Source organism: Stigmatopora nigra, chromosome 8, assembly GCF_051989575.1.
Source record: "Stigmatopora nigra isolate UIUO_SnigA chromosome 8, RoL_Snig_1.1, whole genome shotgun sequence".
NCBI classification, from domain to species: Eukaryota; Metazoa; Chordata; class Actinopteri; order Syngnathiformes; family Syngnathidae; genus Stigmatopora; species Stigmatopora nigra.
In genome coordinates, this window is record NC_135515.1 from 6,506,960 (window position 1) to 6,522,788 (window position 15,829).

Sequence of the window (15,829 nt, forward strand, 5' to 3'; positions counted from 1 at the left end):
GTCTAAAACACTTTCATCTGTTCCATTTTCTCTTAATCTGTCGAGACATTGACATCCCATTATGAGGGTTCACCATACTCACACAATTAGGTTCTCATTTGACACATAGGATTTATAACATTACCACACACATCAGCATATCTCCCTGTAAAACAACTCACTTGTGTATGTGACCCCAACTGTGCCTGTGGAGGAGTGTATATGTTAGTGCGTGGGGGCATTGAGTGGTTTGATGGGCAAACGGCGCTCAATTATCGCCATTCATCATGCACACACAAAAGGATGATAAAAATACACTTGAGTACTGCAATGAAACCAAACTGATGAATATTTGAGCCAACCATGGCCAGCTCTCACTTGTAGAGAATCATGACAACTACCAAATGTGTTTTTTCTTAAATATATTCAATTATTTCTGAGCCATCGAAGGGCATCGGGTGGGGGGTACCAAAAATTAGAAGCCAGCCAATCACAGGGCACAAGGAGACGGACAACCAATCATAGCGAGAGGCAATTTAGAGTGGTCAAACAGGTCTGAATTTTTCTTATAATGCCAGTTTGAGAGAAATATAAACCAGCAAAAAAGTTTTAAAGTATGTGCATGTGTATTTTAGATTCAAATAGAAAAAAAAAGCTTTTATTTTTCTCTTGTAAATCAACGTGAAGTGTAAAAATTTACTGTTAAAGTATAAACAAAACCGAGCCAAGCTAGGGATAAAAAAGAAAAAGAAAAACAATAAATGACGGCTTTGTTTTTATATTTTTTAGTACTCTAAGCAGATTAATGTTGCACGGAAAAGCATGTCTAGTTTTATTTACTCATCATTCATTATTTAAAAAATACACTGCTTTAAAAAAAGAAAGAGCAAACAATTCCTCAACTGCAAAAACTTGTATTTCAAGTTTTGTCAAGACAGCATGAGGTCAGAATCACCCTAAGACATATCGCAGTATATTTGTGGTATTTTCTTTATATGCTTTTTTATTTTTTACTGAGAATTTAAGCGGCCAAGTTTCCATGAAGCAATCAAGTTTGTCTTGGAACAGAAAAGCCAGTTTAAGCTTACATCGTGCCAATAAACTCAAGATGAGCAAAAGGACACAATTATTTTGCATATGTGTTTTTACTTCTCACCATGTGTCTTCTTGTTACAATACCAAGATTTTGTTTGCCTGATTCCAATTTCTCAGAAGTCAACATTGCGTGTAAAACACATTTTAAGTGGAATATAATCATTTGGAATTTTAAAAGATACCCCACAAAGAATGTGGTTATGCATTTCATTAAATGTAAATCATGGCTGCCATTGACAGTGATAGTAGACTCCATTTTAAAGGGCTTATACGTGAATAAAAACAAGGAAATGGGGAAGAAAAGGCAAGAAAAGGCAAGAAAGGGAATAGGAATGCGAGAAGGAGTGTGTGCATGGCATAATTGGGCAAACACTTGTCTTTTGTAGAAATGCCAGCTTTCACCTCCCTTCTCTGGCTTGTCTTACTTCTGGCTTTCCTCCTAATTGGCCTCCATAATCAATACTGCCTGCTAATTGCACACGCACAATCACATCCATGTGAGATGCTTCAACAACCAATGTAACGTCGTCACGTTCATTATAGATGAAGAAGTACTAGATAAAGAAACAATTGCATTAACCTTTTGGGTATAGAGCAAAAATGGAATGATAATAATACAATAATTGTGATGGTAAGCACATATTTGGAAGATGATAGAGACTATATCAACAATTGTATTAATATTGATTAAAATGGGACATTTTTCAGTTAATTAGCGGTTTTCAATGGAAAAAAAAGGTGAAAATATGAAATATTTGTATGAAAAATGTGTACAGTGCAACAGCACGTTAGAGTTGGACAAAAAAAGTGATAGAAATGTTGAATATTCCACTAAAAATGCCAAGAAAGAATCTTCAAAAGCAATTAGGGTTCCACACACGTTCAAATGCCATGTAATGTGTTATATCATACCAAATAAAACCAACAATTAACACATTGTGGTGTGTGACAATTAAAAGAATAAAACTATCTAAGCAGTCAGTGCCAATTAAAGAAAAATGCTTAAAACTTGGTTGACAAAAATGTCAATAAGATCAACAAATATCCCTTGTTAAATCGCCTTCTCCAAATCAACCACAGGAGCATGAATAATCATTTCCTTCTGGGTAATCAATACTTGTCTTATGTAGCTACAGCAGGTAAAATGACCTAAGAGTATTCTCTTTGTTTATTGGCAACACAAATACGACTGTGAATATTTAATCTGGGATATAATTGATGTTCTGTCAATGTAGGAAGTCCAAATATACATTCAGAAAATACCATTTACACCATTATAAAGGCATACGTGGTGTTTTGAAGATTAAATACTACTTCAAAATACATAATAATAATATGTTTTGTAATTTAATCTGTGGCACAATAGTTTTTTTATACTTATGTCAAATGATTATACGTATTGTATTAATAATGTGTTTTTTCATTGTGGTTGTGAGTTTTTGGAGTATAATGTGTAACATATCGTATATTTGCCACGTAAAGATGGTTGGAAAAAATAATTTTGCATAATAAATCATTTTTTTTCAACAATACCTTTCAGATAGAAGATTTTTTTACAACACTATTTTCAAGATGTTTGTGTGGCTGATGGCAATGTTGCGTGCTGCTGTCACCTGGTGGTGATAATGTAAACAAGAAAAATAAAGGGGACATATTGTTATAATTAAAGACCACAAAGAAAGAGAAGGATTTTACATCTACATGTTCATGTTTTTTTAAACTAATGTGTTAGTATATTATAAATGCTGGAAAACATTTTTTCCTCCAAAAGTGACTCAAACAAATAACAGAAAATAGTTTGGTACTCACAGAGCTGTCTTCAGCATTCTTCAATGTCCTCCTGTGTTTTTCCACCATTTCAGTTTCTAGCATTCTAAATAATGAAGTTGCCCTTGATCCATCTCCCTCCATAGCATTCTCCATCCATACAGCAACAGCTGGCTTTGGCTCACATTTCGGTGGTCTTTTGTAGACAGTTGAATGTGCATAAATGGCTGAGATGTGAGAATCCCCGCTTTAATCAGCTGTTGATGTCCGGATACATATCCTTCGTACTTGTATTTACAATTCAAACCAAGTCATACACAGAGGAAAATCCCCAACATTTTCCTGCCGGCTCTAGATCCAGTTTTACCACATTACCACCAAAATGGCATATATTTTGCCATGATGAGGTGTGGGGGCTGCTTTGTGGTCATCTCCAACCAAGTCAAATGGCAAAATGTCCTGTGTGGGTCGCTCAGAAGAAAGGTGGATGACATGACGGATCCAGTAGAAGTGCATAGAGCTGCGTGGCCATCTGGCCATGGGTTGGCAGGTGTGGGCTTTGAGCGCTTCATTGGAGACCCACTGGAATCCCCTGATGTTTTTGATAGTTCTGAAAGCCCTGCTGTCATGGCCGTGTAGTCTAGCAGCAAGAGTCTTGTTAAATGGCTATGTTTCTGAGCCATAAAGCAAAATGGAGGGTTCATCTAAACTGTAAATCCTGAACTTTGTCGTGTGAAAGGTGATCTGGTCCTGCAAGAGTAGTTTCCAGGGAAAATTGCAAAGCTGAGACAGATGTTTGATAACATTTGCTAATGACTGCAAAAAAATACCAAGTCATGTGGGATACCTTTGCACAAATGTGGTATGTTACAAGTGAAATCAGTGGATTGCAGTCAGGTGCTTCTCATTTCAGCACAAAGCCCATTGGTTAAAGTGTCTGTGGAACAAAAAGCTCAATTCTAACCACAACAACAAAGTATACATCACGGGTGTTTGGGTATTTAAAAGTAGATCTTTGAGCAAAAATGTGTGCGCATTTATACATTTATATGGACATAGATGGAGACAATACTACACAAAAATGCAAAATATATCAAATTTGCCACAAACTTCATCAATGTATGTCAATAAAATATTATATTATGTACCATTCAGTCTCTCCTTAATTGTAAAATATGAAATTTGCTAAAACTTGTCCATTCTGGACATAATATGTTTCCTGGTGTTCTTTTGGGGCCTAAAAAGAATTAAGTAGCACTTTGGTGCAAAGATGCATCCTAGCAGGCCATAGCTGGATGCAAGAATGGCAAACACCTCCGTCACCGTGGAGTACTTTCCAGGGGAGCTAATGTACGCTGGGACAAAGGCCACCCACACTGCGCAGAATATCAGCATACTGAATGTGATCAGGCGCGCCTCGTTGAAATTATCCGGAAGCTTGCGAGCCAGGAAGGCCAAGAGGAGGCAGAGGCATGCCAACAGGCCGATATATCCCAGAACCAAACCGAAGGCCACTGGCGAGCCCTCGTCACATAGCAGAATAACAATGGCGCTCTCGCGGGGTATTAACTTGCGAGGGGTCGGGGGGGCCACGGTCAGCCACACTGTGCAAATGAGCACCTGTGAGTAGATAAAAACACACAGATATTGGATTGTTGTTTTGTTCAGATTTTAAATGAATTATCTACACAACAAATAAACCATCGTTTCATTCATATTCATCATGGCTTATCCTGCCATCTGTTTTCAGAAAGTTAATGCTTATTTTTTTTGGTCCGTAATATAATTAACAGTGATTATTGTGATGTTTTCTGATGTGCTGCATGAATAAAAATGAATTTAGTTCATTGTTTTCTAACATCAGGGCCACAATATAATGACAGATATTAATTAAAAAACACCGTTGGCATGTCTGTGATGGGGTAATTCATGGTCTAAGCACGCATAGTATTATTAATTTATAATATAATATAAAATTGAAAACAAAGTGGTCCTAACTGTGGTAAACATTGACATACCGTAATTAATCTATTTATTCAAATGACATACCGTTTATCCTCTATATTTTCTTTTTAAAACAAGATTTTTTTTACATTGCTTGTACTTAAATATTGTATTTTTATGCACCACTTCATTCAGTTTTAGCAAAAAAATAAATACAAAAACAGCAACTATCAAAGTATATCTTGAGTTATGCTTACCTGTACTAGTGTGCAAAGGCTAATGATGACTTTTTGCTGAGTAGGCCCAAACCACTTCATAACCTGACTCCCAGGAAGTGAAGCCTTAAACGCCATCAACACAACAATAGTCTTCCCCAAGATGCAAGAGATGCAGAGTACAAAGGTGATGCCGAATGCCGTGCGGCGCAGCATGCACGACCACTGGGAGGGTCGACCGATGAAGGTGAGTGAGCACAGGAAACACAAAGTTAAGGAGAAAAGCAGCAGGAAGCTCAGCCTGGAGTTGTTGGCCTTGACCACGGGCGTGCTCCTGTGGTAGGAGAAGACAAAAACCACGGCGCAGGTGCAGAAGCAGCCCATGAGGGATATCGCCATCAGCGTGATGCCCATGGTGTCGCTGAACGACAGGAACTCCACCTGTTTGGGGATGCACGCCGTCCTCTTTTCGTTGGACCAGAACTCCGGCAGGCAACGTACACACTCTATTGCATCTAGAAAGGGTGAAAAAGAAAAAAAAGGCATCGGCTATCTCACCTGAAGGTCTTGTAGTAGCAAGAGTTAGTTCCCTCACCGGTCTGATTGCTAATCTCCCCTGCTGTACAAACCACGCAATCATGGCAGCAGATAGGGAAGTTAGGTCGGATGGCCTTGCGGGTGCCTGGCGGGCAAATGCTGCTGCATACTGAAAGTGGGACCTGCGCAACAAGGGCAACACAAACTGCACTGGTTCCTATACAGACTCAGAATGATATAGATACTATAGTAAGTATACAAATCATGGGTTATTGAAGGAATTGCATATTTACGGGTCATGAGTTAAGACACATGTCCTGACTAAATGAATAAATAAGCAGAGTATTTCTGCTTAAAGTATTACTAACATGAGAAAAAGGCCTCAGACCAGATGATGACCTGCCACCGATTTTGTAAAATACTTTAGGGATGACACTCGCTTTGCTTAATTTAGCACACATCTTGTTTTCAGAGGGGGAAAAAGTATATATTTATTTATCTTGTCATGAAATGTCTTGCAATATTTTAATGAACGTATTACTTGGGTCTGGTTGCCATTCCACACCACATCCGCGGTCTGGATTTGGAAGGTCTGTTGTCTGTTGGAGACACTCTCGTCAAACTTCCCGATGGTGACGAACTTTATCCCCTCGCTTGGTGTCAGCTGCCAATTGACCAGGTCGTACATGGCCGCCGGGTCACCGTTTCTGTCAAATGCGATTTCATCCCCAAAGGAGGTGAAGTACTCCACTTGTTTAATGTAATGGAGCAGCTAAAAATGGAGAAGTGAAGAGAAAAAGTGCTTTGTCAGTTTAATTTTACCACTCAACTTTCAGGTGAAATTTCAGAATGAACTAAAAAGTTTGAGAACTTAATTAGTCTTTTTCCAGTGAAAATCCTGTTTGGAAAACACTACTGATCTGATCTTAAATTTTACAGGCACCAGTTCTAAATGAACCAGTAAATATTTTAGCCATTTTGGTCTTTGGTCTAATTTCATTTTAGATTATACAAAAATGCATACGTGCATTCAAAATGATCAATTAGGTCCACCTTGAAAGATTCTAGTTCCTGAAATTTGACCTGAAAGACATACAATCCACACTTTTTTCGTCGGTAACAATACCTGCCATGGCAGTATCCCATGTTTATCTGGACACGCTTGTAGAGCAAAAGGTCCTTTCCCATCGTCACAGCCTCCCATGCTTCTCAGCGCATAGACAATAGCGTACACCGCTTTATAAACATTGTAGGAGATCCTCAGTTGGGACACATCCGAGTAGATATTTTCCACATTTTTCAGATCTTCCTCTCCAGTGCATGATGGCTGAACACCTCCCTCTCTAAGGCTGCATTGGAAAACCTCTTCCCAAAACGATATCAGAAAAGGGTCATTGTCAGCACCGGGGCTAGCCGGATTCAGGCGTAGCAGAAAGTCACGCAGGCCTGGAATGTGCACTCGACGGATGGCGAAGCCCATGGAACCCTGGAGGACAGCGTGGTACTTTTTGGGTGTGGACAGAACAGCTGCTGTACTCCAAGCCTCGCTGGCCAGCCACTGGATTCCATTGAGACCCTCCCTGTGAAATGATATTTCTGACAATGGCTTTCTGCGGGTGATTGAAAAATAGAAAATTCATTCCACCTGAGAACTTCGTCAAAGAGCGCCGCTGCATCCTGTTCCACGGCAAACACCAGGACCACCCGTGCCCCAGAGGAGCGGATATTAGAAATGATGGCTGAAATGGCCTTCTGGGCTCGGTTCTTAGGGATGACTTCATGGAGAGCCACACATGCGCCTAATTTTCGAACCTGAGACATACAAGACAGTATACATAAACAGTCAGAGTGAACATAACAGAAGACAGGTCACACTTGAGTATAAGTCTATGGCCCAGCTAAAAATGAAATGAAAGTACAATTTATAATCTGGAAAATCCATATCTCAGTTTGAGAAAGGAACAAAAAATCATCATGTTTCTTACGTGATGAGCAAAAATGTTTGCACCATTTATGCCGTACGCATCATCGCCTGAAATCACGCCCACCCAAGTCCAGCCAAAATGTTTGACCAGTTGGACAAGTGCATCAACCTAAATACACAGCACACAATGAGCACAAAGCCCTGGATTAGATCCTCCTGTGTGGACATCACCCAAAATGGTTGAACAATTTAATTGATGCATAATGTCTAAAAAAAAGGGAACTCACCTGGAAGAAATCACTGGGCATGGTCCTTAGGAAAGCAGGAAACTCCTTTTTGTCACTCAGACAAGCACAACTAGAAAAGTAACTCACCTAGATGAAACAAACTACAAATCATCAACTCTATGTATATATTGACCATCTAATAAATAACCCTTAGTTGAATGCTTATCTCAACAATGCATGAGAATTCAGGCGTCATAACTATGACACCTGTCACTTGAATATAAAGTAATGCTCATGAAAATTGTCATAAGTGTCTTTCAGTAAGTTAGGTCACTTTTGATGGAAAGTTGACAAATTTCAAATGCATCTGGGTCAAAGTTTAGCCAATTTTGTTAAGGTTAGAACACTTAATAATGACATACGTATACAGAACTGAGCATTAGCCTCCTACCTGTGGCACATGGAAGACACCCAAAAAGCGGGCCACAACCAAAGACTGGGTAGATCCTCCATCCCCTATAACGGCAGATACTCTCCCCTTACAAATGTTTTCACCCTGCACCCCCCCTTCAGCCATGGGATACTTCTCACTGCTCATGAGTTCCATGGCAGCCTTGAGAGCCTGATGAGGGGTGCTACAAGAATCATATATCTTATATCCCAGAGAGATGTTAGGAAGGAGTTTGCCCTCCCTATTGATCTCCTCAATAGCAAAGATCATTGTCTGCATCCAGCGGAATGTCCGGAAGTTAAATCTGTTGGAAAATGACACAAAATTAAACCAATCATTTGTTATTTCTTGCCTAAAAAAGGATTACCTGGTGCATTGCGTGGATGGGGGCTTGGATGTGAAGGTCAGATTTGGCTCCACCACCGTATCATGAAGAGAGAAAAGACCCCCTAGGACGATGTCCCCTTTTCTCTCCAGCACTGGCAAGCTCCTAGAACCCGGAATGACGACACACTGTTGGTTAGGATCTTGGTGGGAATTGTGGGGGACCACCATGACCACCCAGAGGACGCTCCACACAACCAGTTCTTTCCTCCAAAGCATGTCAACATCACTCTTAATCATCTTTAAAAGCAAATGACTGTACTCCTTTCTAATTTCTAGGTAGAAACCTTTCACGATTCTTCATTGCAGCAGTGTGAGCACCCTGCGGCTTAACCGCAAAGCTTTATAGCTTCAAACCTACACTGTTCATGCATCCTGTCACATAACATTGTTCTCAAATTGAACTGATTTCCCTAGAGCCGGCAAATCAATGGAAACGGAAACCTGCTTTCCATGTAAATACAACTATAACAAGGAAGCACTTGGCCCAAATGGAGACAAGACATTAACTGTCAGGTCATCGTATTACGCCTGATTGGGCCTAAGTCAACCTTCAGTGATAGCAAGAGACAGATGGCTAAACACATACACACACATGCATAATGAGGCAAATGCCATAAAGATAAATAGATACAGTTTTCTGGTTGAGCACTTCATTATTTTGTCATAACACCTAACTTTTATTGCATTATCTCTTTGACTTTTCAATCCCATTACTGTTAACAAAAAAAATCTAGTAACGTGGAATTAATGAGCAGTTAATTGTGTTGCATTGTAGAACTTCAGGTTCTAAAAGTGAGTCTGGCAAAGACAGTTTTGTATTCCACATTTTTGTACTTCTTCAGGTCACATTTCCTAAAAACTAAAGTTAAGTGCTCTCTTACAGTTAAATTATGTATCACAGTCCATCCTTTGAAATTATTTCAGTTGAAAATTATGTAAATAAGCATTTTAGGATCATGTTTTAAGCATTTCAGTATAAAACATGCGATTTAGTTATGTATGAGGGAATTTTAATGTGTGTAAAGCAATTATTAGGAAATATCTGACTAAAATCCTTCATAAATTGGGGCTCCTTTAAAGTAATACAGTGAATTGTGTATTTTGCATTGAGAATTTATGAATGGTTGCCAAACATATACGTCTTTTGTAAAAACACAATGTTCATGGTATTAATGAAACAATATTATTTCACATCTAACTTGGGCCGACAGCTGGGGGACTGATACTGTTTTTCATTTTAATCAACTAGTCAGCAGCACTAATAAACTGCAGGTAGAGATTGCAAAGTAGACTTGGGATGCACTTAAATGTGTTATTGTGTCTTTTCAGTGATGCCGTCATCCTCTGTCTTGATTCCCAGCAGGCTGACAGGCAAGCAATGACAAGCCAGAGTTTCCAGTAAGACTGATGACATCTAAGCCCAAGGCTGCCTGAGAGACATGTGGTCATCAGGTGCCATGGGGAAAAGGAATTCATTTAAGCTTTAATTGGAAGTGTGCAGGGCTCTTTCAAAACAACTTAATGGGCTGACCTTTTGATAACACAATATATATACAAATCAGTGAAAATACAAATCAACGTGAAGGCCATCGAAGTAGTCTGGCATAGCCATAGATATTTGATATATTGTTGAGAAAATAAGAAAGACTTACAGTTCAAATGTGTTTGAAATTTGAGTTTGTTTATCATACAAAAAAGCGTTAAGAACATTAAATTTAATACATATTAAGTGAATTGAACAAACTTGAATAAAATCAAAGTAAATAATAAATATACTATCATATGTCCTGAAATCTGTGATTTACACAACTATTTTGAATTATATTACTAATTATTTTAAGGCTCAGTAAAGAATTAAATAACCATATAAATAATTTCTGTAGTAAATAACAATATAATATTTATACTATTGTTCATTTTCTGCAAATGACATCCTTTCTGCTTATGGTGCCTCATGTAAGTCTAAATTTGAAGTGCTCTTATATTTCATTATTTAATGGTCCACCTATTTCATAATCTCCATATTTCTATTCACATAAATTCAATTAGTGCACTTCTTACCTCAATTCAATAAGGCTGCAGTTTTCAAATGGTATAATGTATCTATGTGCATTCATGTGTATATTTTTATTAACTGCCACACCTGAGGATGTTTTTGAATGAGTCTTTGCATGACATAGCCAGAAGATGGCACGACAGTCCATGCTGGGTATGAATTGAACCTGTGTCTCTGCATGTGTGTATTAAAAATCAATGCATCTATTCATTATTTGCCCTGAATATAAAAATAAGAAAAGACTTGTGTCACTATCCCAACATTTATGGACCTGACTGACATATGATTACTACTTTACTCAGTTACTCACTCACAGACCTCATTTAACAATTTCAAATACGTAAACTTAGTCTGGAGGTTACCATTTTCCAATAAGCTACACGCTTTAACGGTGCTAAAGCAAGTCAAAGCTTTTAGGCCAATGGTGAGCTGGATCAAAACGCTGAGATGAAAGGTCAACCTCCATTTTTGGATTTCAACATCAAGGTCAAATTCAAGTGACAATTTAATGGTTTCTTGTGTATCACAAGACACCCCAAGGAGTTCATGTGACAACGGTGTCAACAGCACGTTGTGACAGCAGAAAGTAAGAGACAACACACTCCAGAGGGACATTTTAACTTGTTAGCCTTTGTGTGTCTCAGGTGCAAGTCCAGGTCATGCCCAAAGGCATCAGACCTCAATTACATCCTTCTAAAGAGCACCCCTGTGTGTTTGATCCACTCACTTCACAGGGAAACACACAAACATCCACTTGTTTAATTAAAACAAGTCCTGAGAGGTACATCAGCTAATTGTTACACATCCCCTTCATTGGAAAATAACAATAACAGCAAATTAAAGATCACACGGACCAGTGCTCTGCTTAATCATGTGCATAGAAGTGTTTATTTTGACCATCAGTCACAAGGGGAACTTTAATCCTCTTTTCGGATGCAGAATTGTTTCAAGTTAATGAGACAGAAATGACAAATTTAAGGACAAATGGATTTAAATGTGCCAAGATGTGTATGTTTTACTGAATGGATGGCGGGTGGGAAGAAAATCACAGTATTTGTCATTTTGAATGGCTTATGCTGTCAGTTTGAATTGAGCGAATTGTACTCCATAATATTGTGTAACACTTTCTTGCCTGTTCTGATGATAATCTATTCAATTTTTAATATTCGTCTCATTCGTTAATTCATTCATTATCTTCACAAGGGTTACAGGGGGTAATGGAGCCTATCTCAGCCAATCACAGAAATAGATTTCCAGCCACAAACAGACCACCATTTATGCTCACAATCACATTTCCACTTCGTGGGAGTTGAACCCAGACTGCCCACACAAAATCAAAGTGGGGGTTACCTTCATCTTTACAAATAAGGTCAACATATTGGTTATCATAATCATCTCACCTTCAAATCCATGCTCTGAGAGATCTAGGAATTTGATTCCCTTTGTGTTACAGTGTCTCACTGTTAGAAACATATACATTTCCACAATCCAGATATGAGATCCTAATTTCACCTTTATCCACTTGAATCCGCCAAGATACTTCAAGTTCAAGGTGACTTTCTTGAGTAACGGTCATTAAAAAAATATACTATATTGTCAAGGGACCATGCCAGATTTTTCAGTGCCCCCCTCCTTCTACACCTCATGGGTCAGCTTTAACGAGTATAAAAACCAACATGTGCTCTTTAATCCAAATAATGGTCTGTGTGTCATGTCACTTTGTGGTTTAGCTTCATGCTCAGATATCATGTCACCAACACACAGGTGGACAGAGCAGGGGTGGGCAATACTACATTTTATCCTAGTCGTCTCTTTCTCCTGGGCCAAGCAGCCAATCTGCAGGCGTATAGAAGACCTGGAGAGACCTCAGCTGTATAAGGATGGGGATATCATGTTGGGGGGGATTTTTTCTCTACATCGCAGCTGGAAAGACCGTCAAGATAGCTACGAGCAAAAGCCACAACTACTAGAGTGCACCAGGTAAACTTTTTAGCTTGGTTTAAATGTTACATTTCTTAAAATTCTGCTTCATTCAACTGTTTGTCCCAGTTTGAATTTTAGAGGGTTCCAGTTTGCCCAGGCTATGATCTTTGCAATCGAGGAGATCAATAACCACACCGAGCTGTTGCCCGGCCTTTCTCTCGGATACAAAATCTATGATTCTTGTGGCTCTATTGCTAGAGGAGTGAAGGTTGCTTTGGCTTTGACCAGCGGGGATACAGAGGGTCCGATGGAAGAGCTTTGCACAAGACCAGCCCAAGTGCAGGGCATTGTGGGAGAGACGTCGTCCTCTCCTTGCATGGCTATAGCCACTGTCGTTGGACCTTTTCACATCCCTCTGGTGAGTAGGAAATGAACAAAATGAATTATATGTACTAAAGTACTGAAAATGTTGTCAATAATGCCTTCCATCTTTCTTGCAGATCAGCCACTTTGCCACTTGTGCTTGTCTCAGTGATAAAGTCAAATACCCATCATTTCTCAGAACAATACCCAGTGATTATTACCAGAGTAGAGCTCTAGCCCAGCTGGTCAAGTACTTTGGGTGGACCTGGGTAGGAGCAATCAGAACCAATGATGATTATGGCAATAACGGAATGGCCACATTCATAGAAAATGCCCAAGAACTTGGTATTTGTCTTGAGTACTCGGTTTCTTTCTTTAGGACAGATCCACCAGACAAAATACAAAATATAATTGATGTTATTAAGGCTTCCACATCAAAAGTAATTGTTACCTTCCTCTCTCACTTGGACCTGGATGTGTTAATACACCAACTGTCTTATCATAACTTGACCGGCTATCAATGGGTTGGCACAGAGTCTTGGATTTTTGATTCCCACACAGCAGTTATGGATAGAAAACACATCCTTAACGGAGCCATTGGGCTATCCATTCCCAAAGTACATGTCAGCGGCATGAGGGAGTTCATGTTGGACGTGAAACACCTGAATTCATCAGGTGATGACACTTTCAGGCAATTCTATGAGACGTTATTCAACTGTAATCTTGATGGGACAAAATCATCAGCTGAGATTCAGTGCAGTGGTTTTGAAGACCTCAGCAATGTTCAAAACAGCTTCACCGATATGTCACTCATGCCGATTTTTAACAACGTCTATAAAGCTGTGTATGCCGTGGGCCATGCCATTCATGACATTCTGGGATGTAACACAACGTGTAATACAACAATGAAGCTAAACTCATTTGCAGTAAGTCTAAACACAAGAGTTTTTACATCACATAATTATCTTCGTAACAAAGTATGTAATATCACTTTAGATTTTACAGCAGGTGAAGAAGATTCGATTCAGAACTAAAGATGGAGATGAGGTTCACTTCAATGAAAATGGGGATCCACCAGCCAAATATGAAATTATAAACTGGCAGCCAACAGCAAATGGGGCAATCAAATTTGTCACAGTTGGGTTTTATGACGCCGTTGCGGATATACAGCTAAAAGTGTTTAAAAGATCTCTGATTTGGGCACAGAACTCACAGAAGGTGAATAAATCCATCATCGCTAGAAGAAATTGCAAACGTGGGTTAAAGATTTCATTCATTTCAAACCTCTAGGTCCCTGTATCGGTTTGCAGCGAGAAATGCCACCCAGGGACACGCAAAGTTCTGCAGAAAGGAAAGCCAATCTGTTGCTATGACTGCGTCAAGTGCGCCGAGGGGGAAATCAGCAACATCACAGGTATGATTTATCACAGGCCTGTGAAAATTGTCCCAATCAACTGCCATATTTTATTTTTAAGAGCCAGGCGAGTGTAAGGAGTAGATAACTGAGGGAAAAAAAGCCTTTACAAAAGTTTTGTCCTCCTTTTTCAGATTCTGTCACATGTGTGCGATGCCACCCAGAGTTCTGGTCAAATGAGAAGAGAGACACTTGTACAAAGAAGAAAGCAGAGTTTCTGTCATACCAGGAGGTTATGGGGACTCTGCTCACCTTGGCATCGTTATTTGGTTGCTGCCTGACGGTCACCGTAGCCTGTGTTTTCTTCAAATACAGGAAGACGCCCATTGTCAGGACCAACAACTCAGAACTGAGTTTTCTCCTGCTCCTATCTTTAACTCTGTGCTTTCTTTGCTCTCTGACATTCATAGGCCAGCCCACCCAGTGGTCCTGTCTCCTACGACACACTGCGTTTGGCATTACTTTTGTGCTTTGTATTTCTTGTATACTGGGGAAAACTGTTGTGGTGTTGATGGCATTTGGTTCCACAAAACCTCACAATCATGTCATGAAGTGGTTTGGGCCTCTTCAGCAAAGACTCAGTGTTCTGGCACTCACTCTCATTCAGATTATCATATGTGTCCTTTGGCTCGTAATTGCTCCACCATTTCCTTTCAAAAATTTCAAGGAGTTTAAAGATAAAATCATCTTGGAGTGTGCTGTAGGTTCAGCTGTTGGCTTCTGGGCTGTACTAGGTTACATAGGAATCCTGGCTATGTTGTGTTTTATTCTGGCATTTCTGGCACGCAAGCTGCCTGATAACTTTAATGAAGCTAAACTGATCACATTCAGCATGCTGATATTTTGTGCAGTGTGGATCACTTTTATTCCAGCCTATGTCAGCTCCCCGGGAAAGTTCAGTGTCGCTGTAGAGATATTTGCAATATTGGCTTCCAGTTTTGGACTGCTCATTTGCATATTTGTTCCTAAATGTTACATTATAGTAATGCAACCGGAGAAAAACACTAAGAAGACTGTCAGAAGTAAAAGTACAATAAAATCCTTTTGAAAGTATGTGCCAACTGTTTATCTATATTCACAGTAAGTGTGTAGCCTCTTTCAATAATGCATTTTTGGTTATAATTTATATGAATGCTTCTTATGACAGCTTGATGAGACTCATAATTAGGACATAATACCCGTTGTGAATATTTAATGATGCTCATGACAGATTTCATTAGGTGTCATTTGGAAAATGATGTCACTTTTGATGAAAAACATTGTTTTAAATATCTTGTCTTAGGGTTTAAGATTAAAAATAGAGTTAGGACACATAGTGACATCTGTCATGAGTGTTAATTCATGTTAATGACAGGTGTCATGTTATGATTACTGTGATAGCCTTTTTTTCTTTTTAAATGTTTACTCATATTAATCTAAAGGCCACCATTAGTTTTGACAACAATTTAGTAATTGAATAGAACATACCATGCAATATAAACACACAATGAAGTAATGGCACAATATTACATCTCTGTCATTTGGACAATAAAGGAATATTGCAAACA

At 39.1% G+C, this 15,829-nt stretch overlaps 2 protein-coding genes across 2 annotated transcripts; one reads left to right on the top strand and one right to left on the bottom strand.

The window, feature by feature from the left end:
- Nucleotides 1-4,007: 4,007 nt before the first annotated feature.
- Nucleotides 4,008-8,177, bottom strand: LOC144200644 (extracellular calcium-sensing receptor-like). Its single transcript, XM_077722889.1, has 8 exons — nucleotides 7,749-8,177; nucleotides 7,523-7,630; nucleotides 7,183-7,349; nucleotides 6,664-7,117; nucleotides 6,079-6,309; nucleotides 5,596-5,719; nucleotides 5,043-5,515; nucleotides 4,008-4,461 (listed from the first exon to the last, which is right to left on the bottom strand). The coding sequence occupies exons 1-8, from the start codon at nucleotides 7,767-7,769 to the stop codon at nucleotides 4,027-4,029; spliced, it is 2,013 nt and encodes a 670-aa protein (XP_077579015.1). The 5' UTR covers nucleotides 7,770-8,177; the 3' UTR covers nucleotides 4,008-4,026.
- Nucleotides 8,178-12,371: 4,194 nt separating this feature from the next.
- Nucleotides 12,372-15,330, top strand: LOC144200096 (extracellular calcium-sensing receptor-like). The gene is made up of 6 exons (XM_077721994.1): nucleotides 12,372-12,562; nucleotides 12,632-12,923; nucleotides 13,006-13,794; nucleotides 13,865-14,086; nucleotides 14,159-14,282; nucleotides 14,417-15,330. Exons 1-6 carry the CDS (start codon nucleotides 12,474-12,476, stop codon nucleotides 15,328-15,330), a joined length of 2,430 nt encoding a protein of 809 aa, XP_077578120.1. The 5' UTR covers nucleotides 12,372-12,473.
- The last annotated feature ends 499 nt before the right edge of the window (nucleotides 15,331-15,829 follow it).

What these genes read in the sequence shown, in the direction of transcription:
- LOC144200644 (XM_077722889.1), bottom strand. Translation starts at nt 7,769, where the DNA reads ATGCCCAGTGATTTCTTCCAG. An exon ending in ATGGGATACTGCCATGGCAG is followed by an intron (nt 6,310 to 6,663) that starts GTATTGTTACCG and finishes CTCCATTTTTAG; the next exon opens with CTGCTCCATTACATTAAACA. An exon ending in GGAATGGCAACCAGACCCAA is followed by an intron (nt 5,720 to 6,078) that starts GTAATACGTTCA and finishes CTTGTTGCGCAG; the next exon opens with GTCCCACTTTCAGTATGCAG.
- LOC144200096 (XM_077721994.1), top strand. Translation starts at nt 12,474, where the DNA reads ATGTTGGGGGGGATTTTTTCTCTACATCGCAGCTGGAAAGACCGTCAA. An exon ending in GGGCACAGAACTCACAGAAG is followed by an intron (nt 14,087 to 14,158) that starts GTGAATAAATCC and finishes TCAAACCTCTAG; the next exon opens with GTCCCTGTATCGGTTTGCAG. An exon ending in GGAAATCAGCAACATCACAG is followed by an intron (nt 14,283 to 14,416) that starts GTATGATTTATC and finishes CTCCTTTTTCAG; the next exon opens with ATTCTGTCACATGTGTGCGA.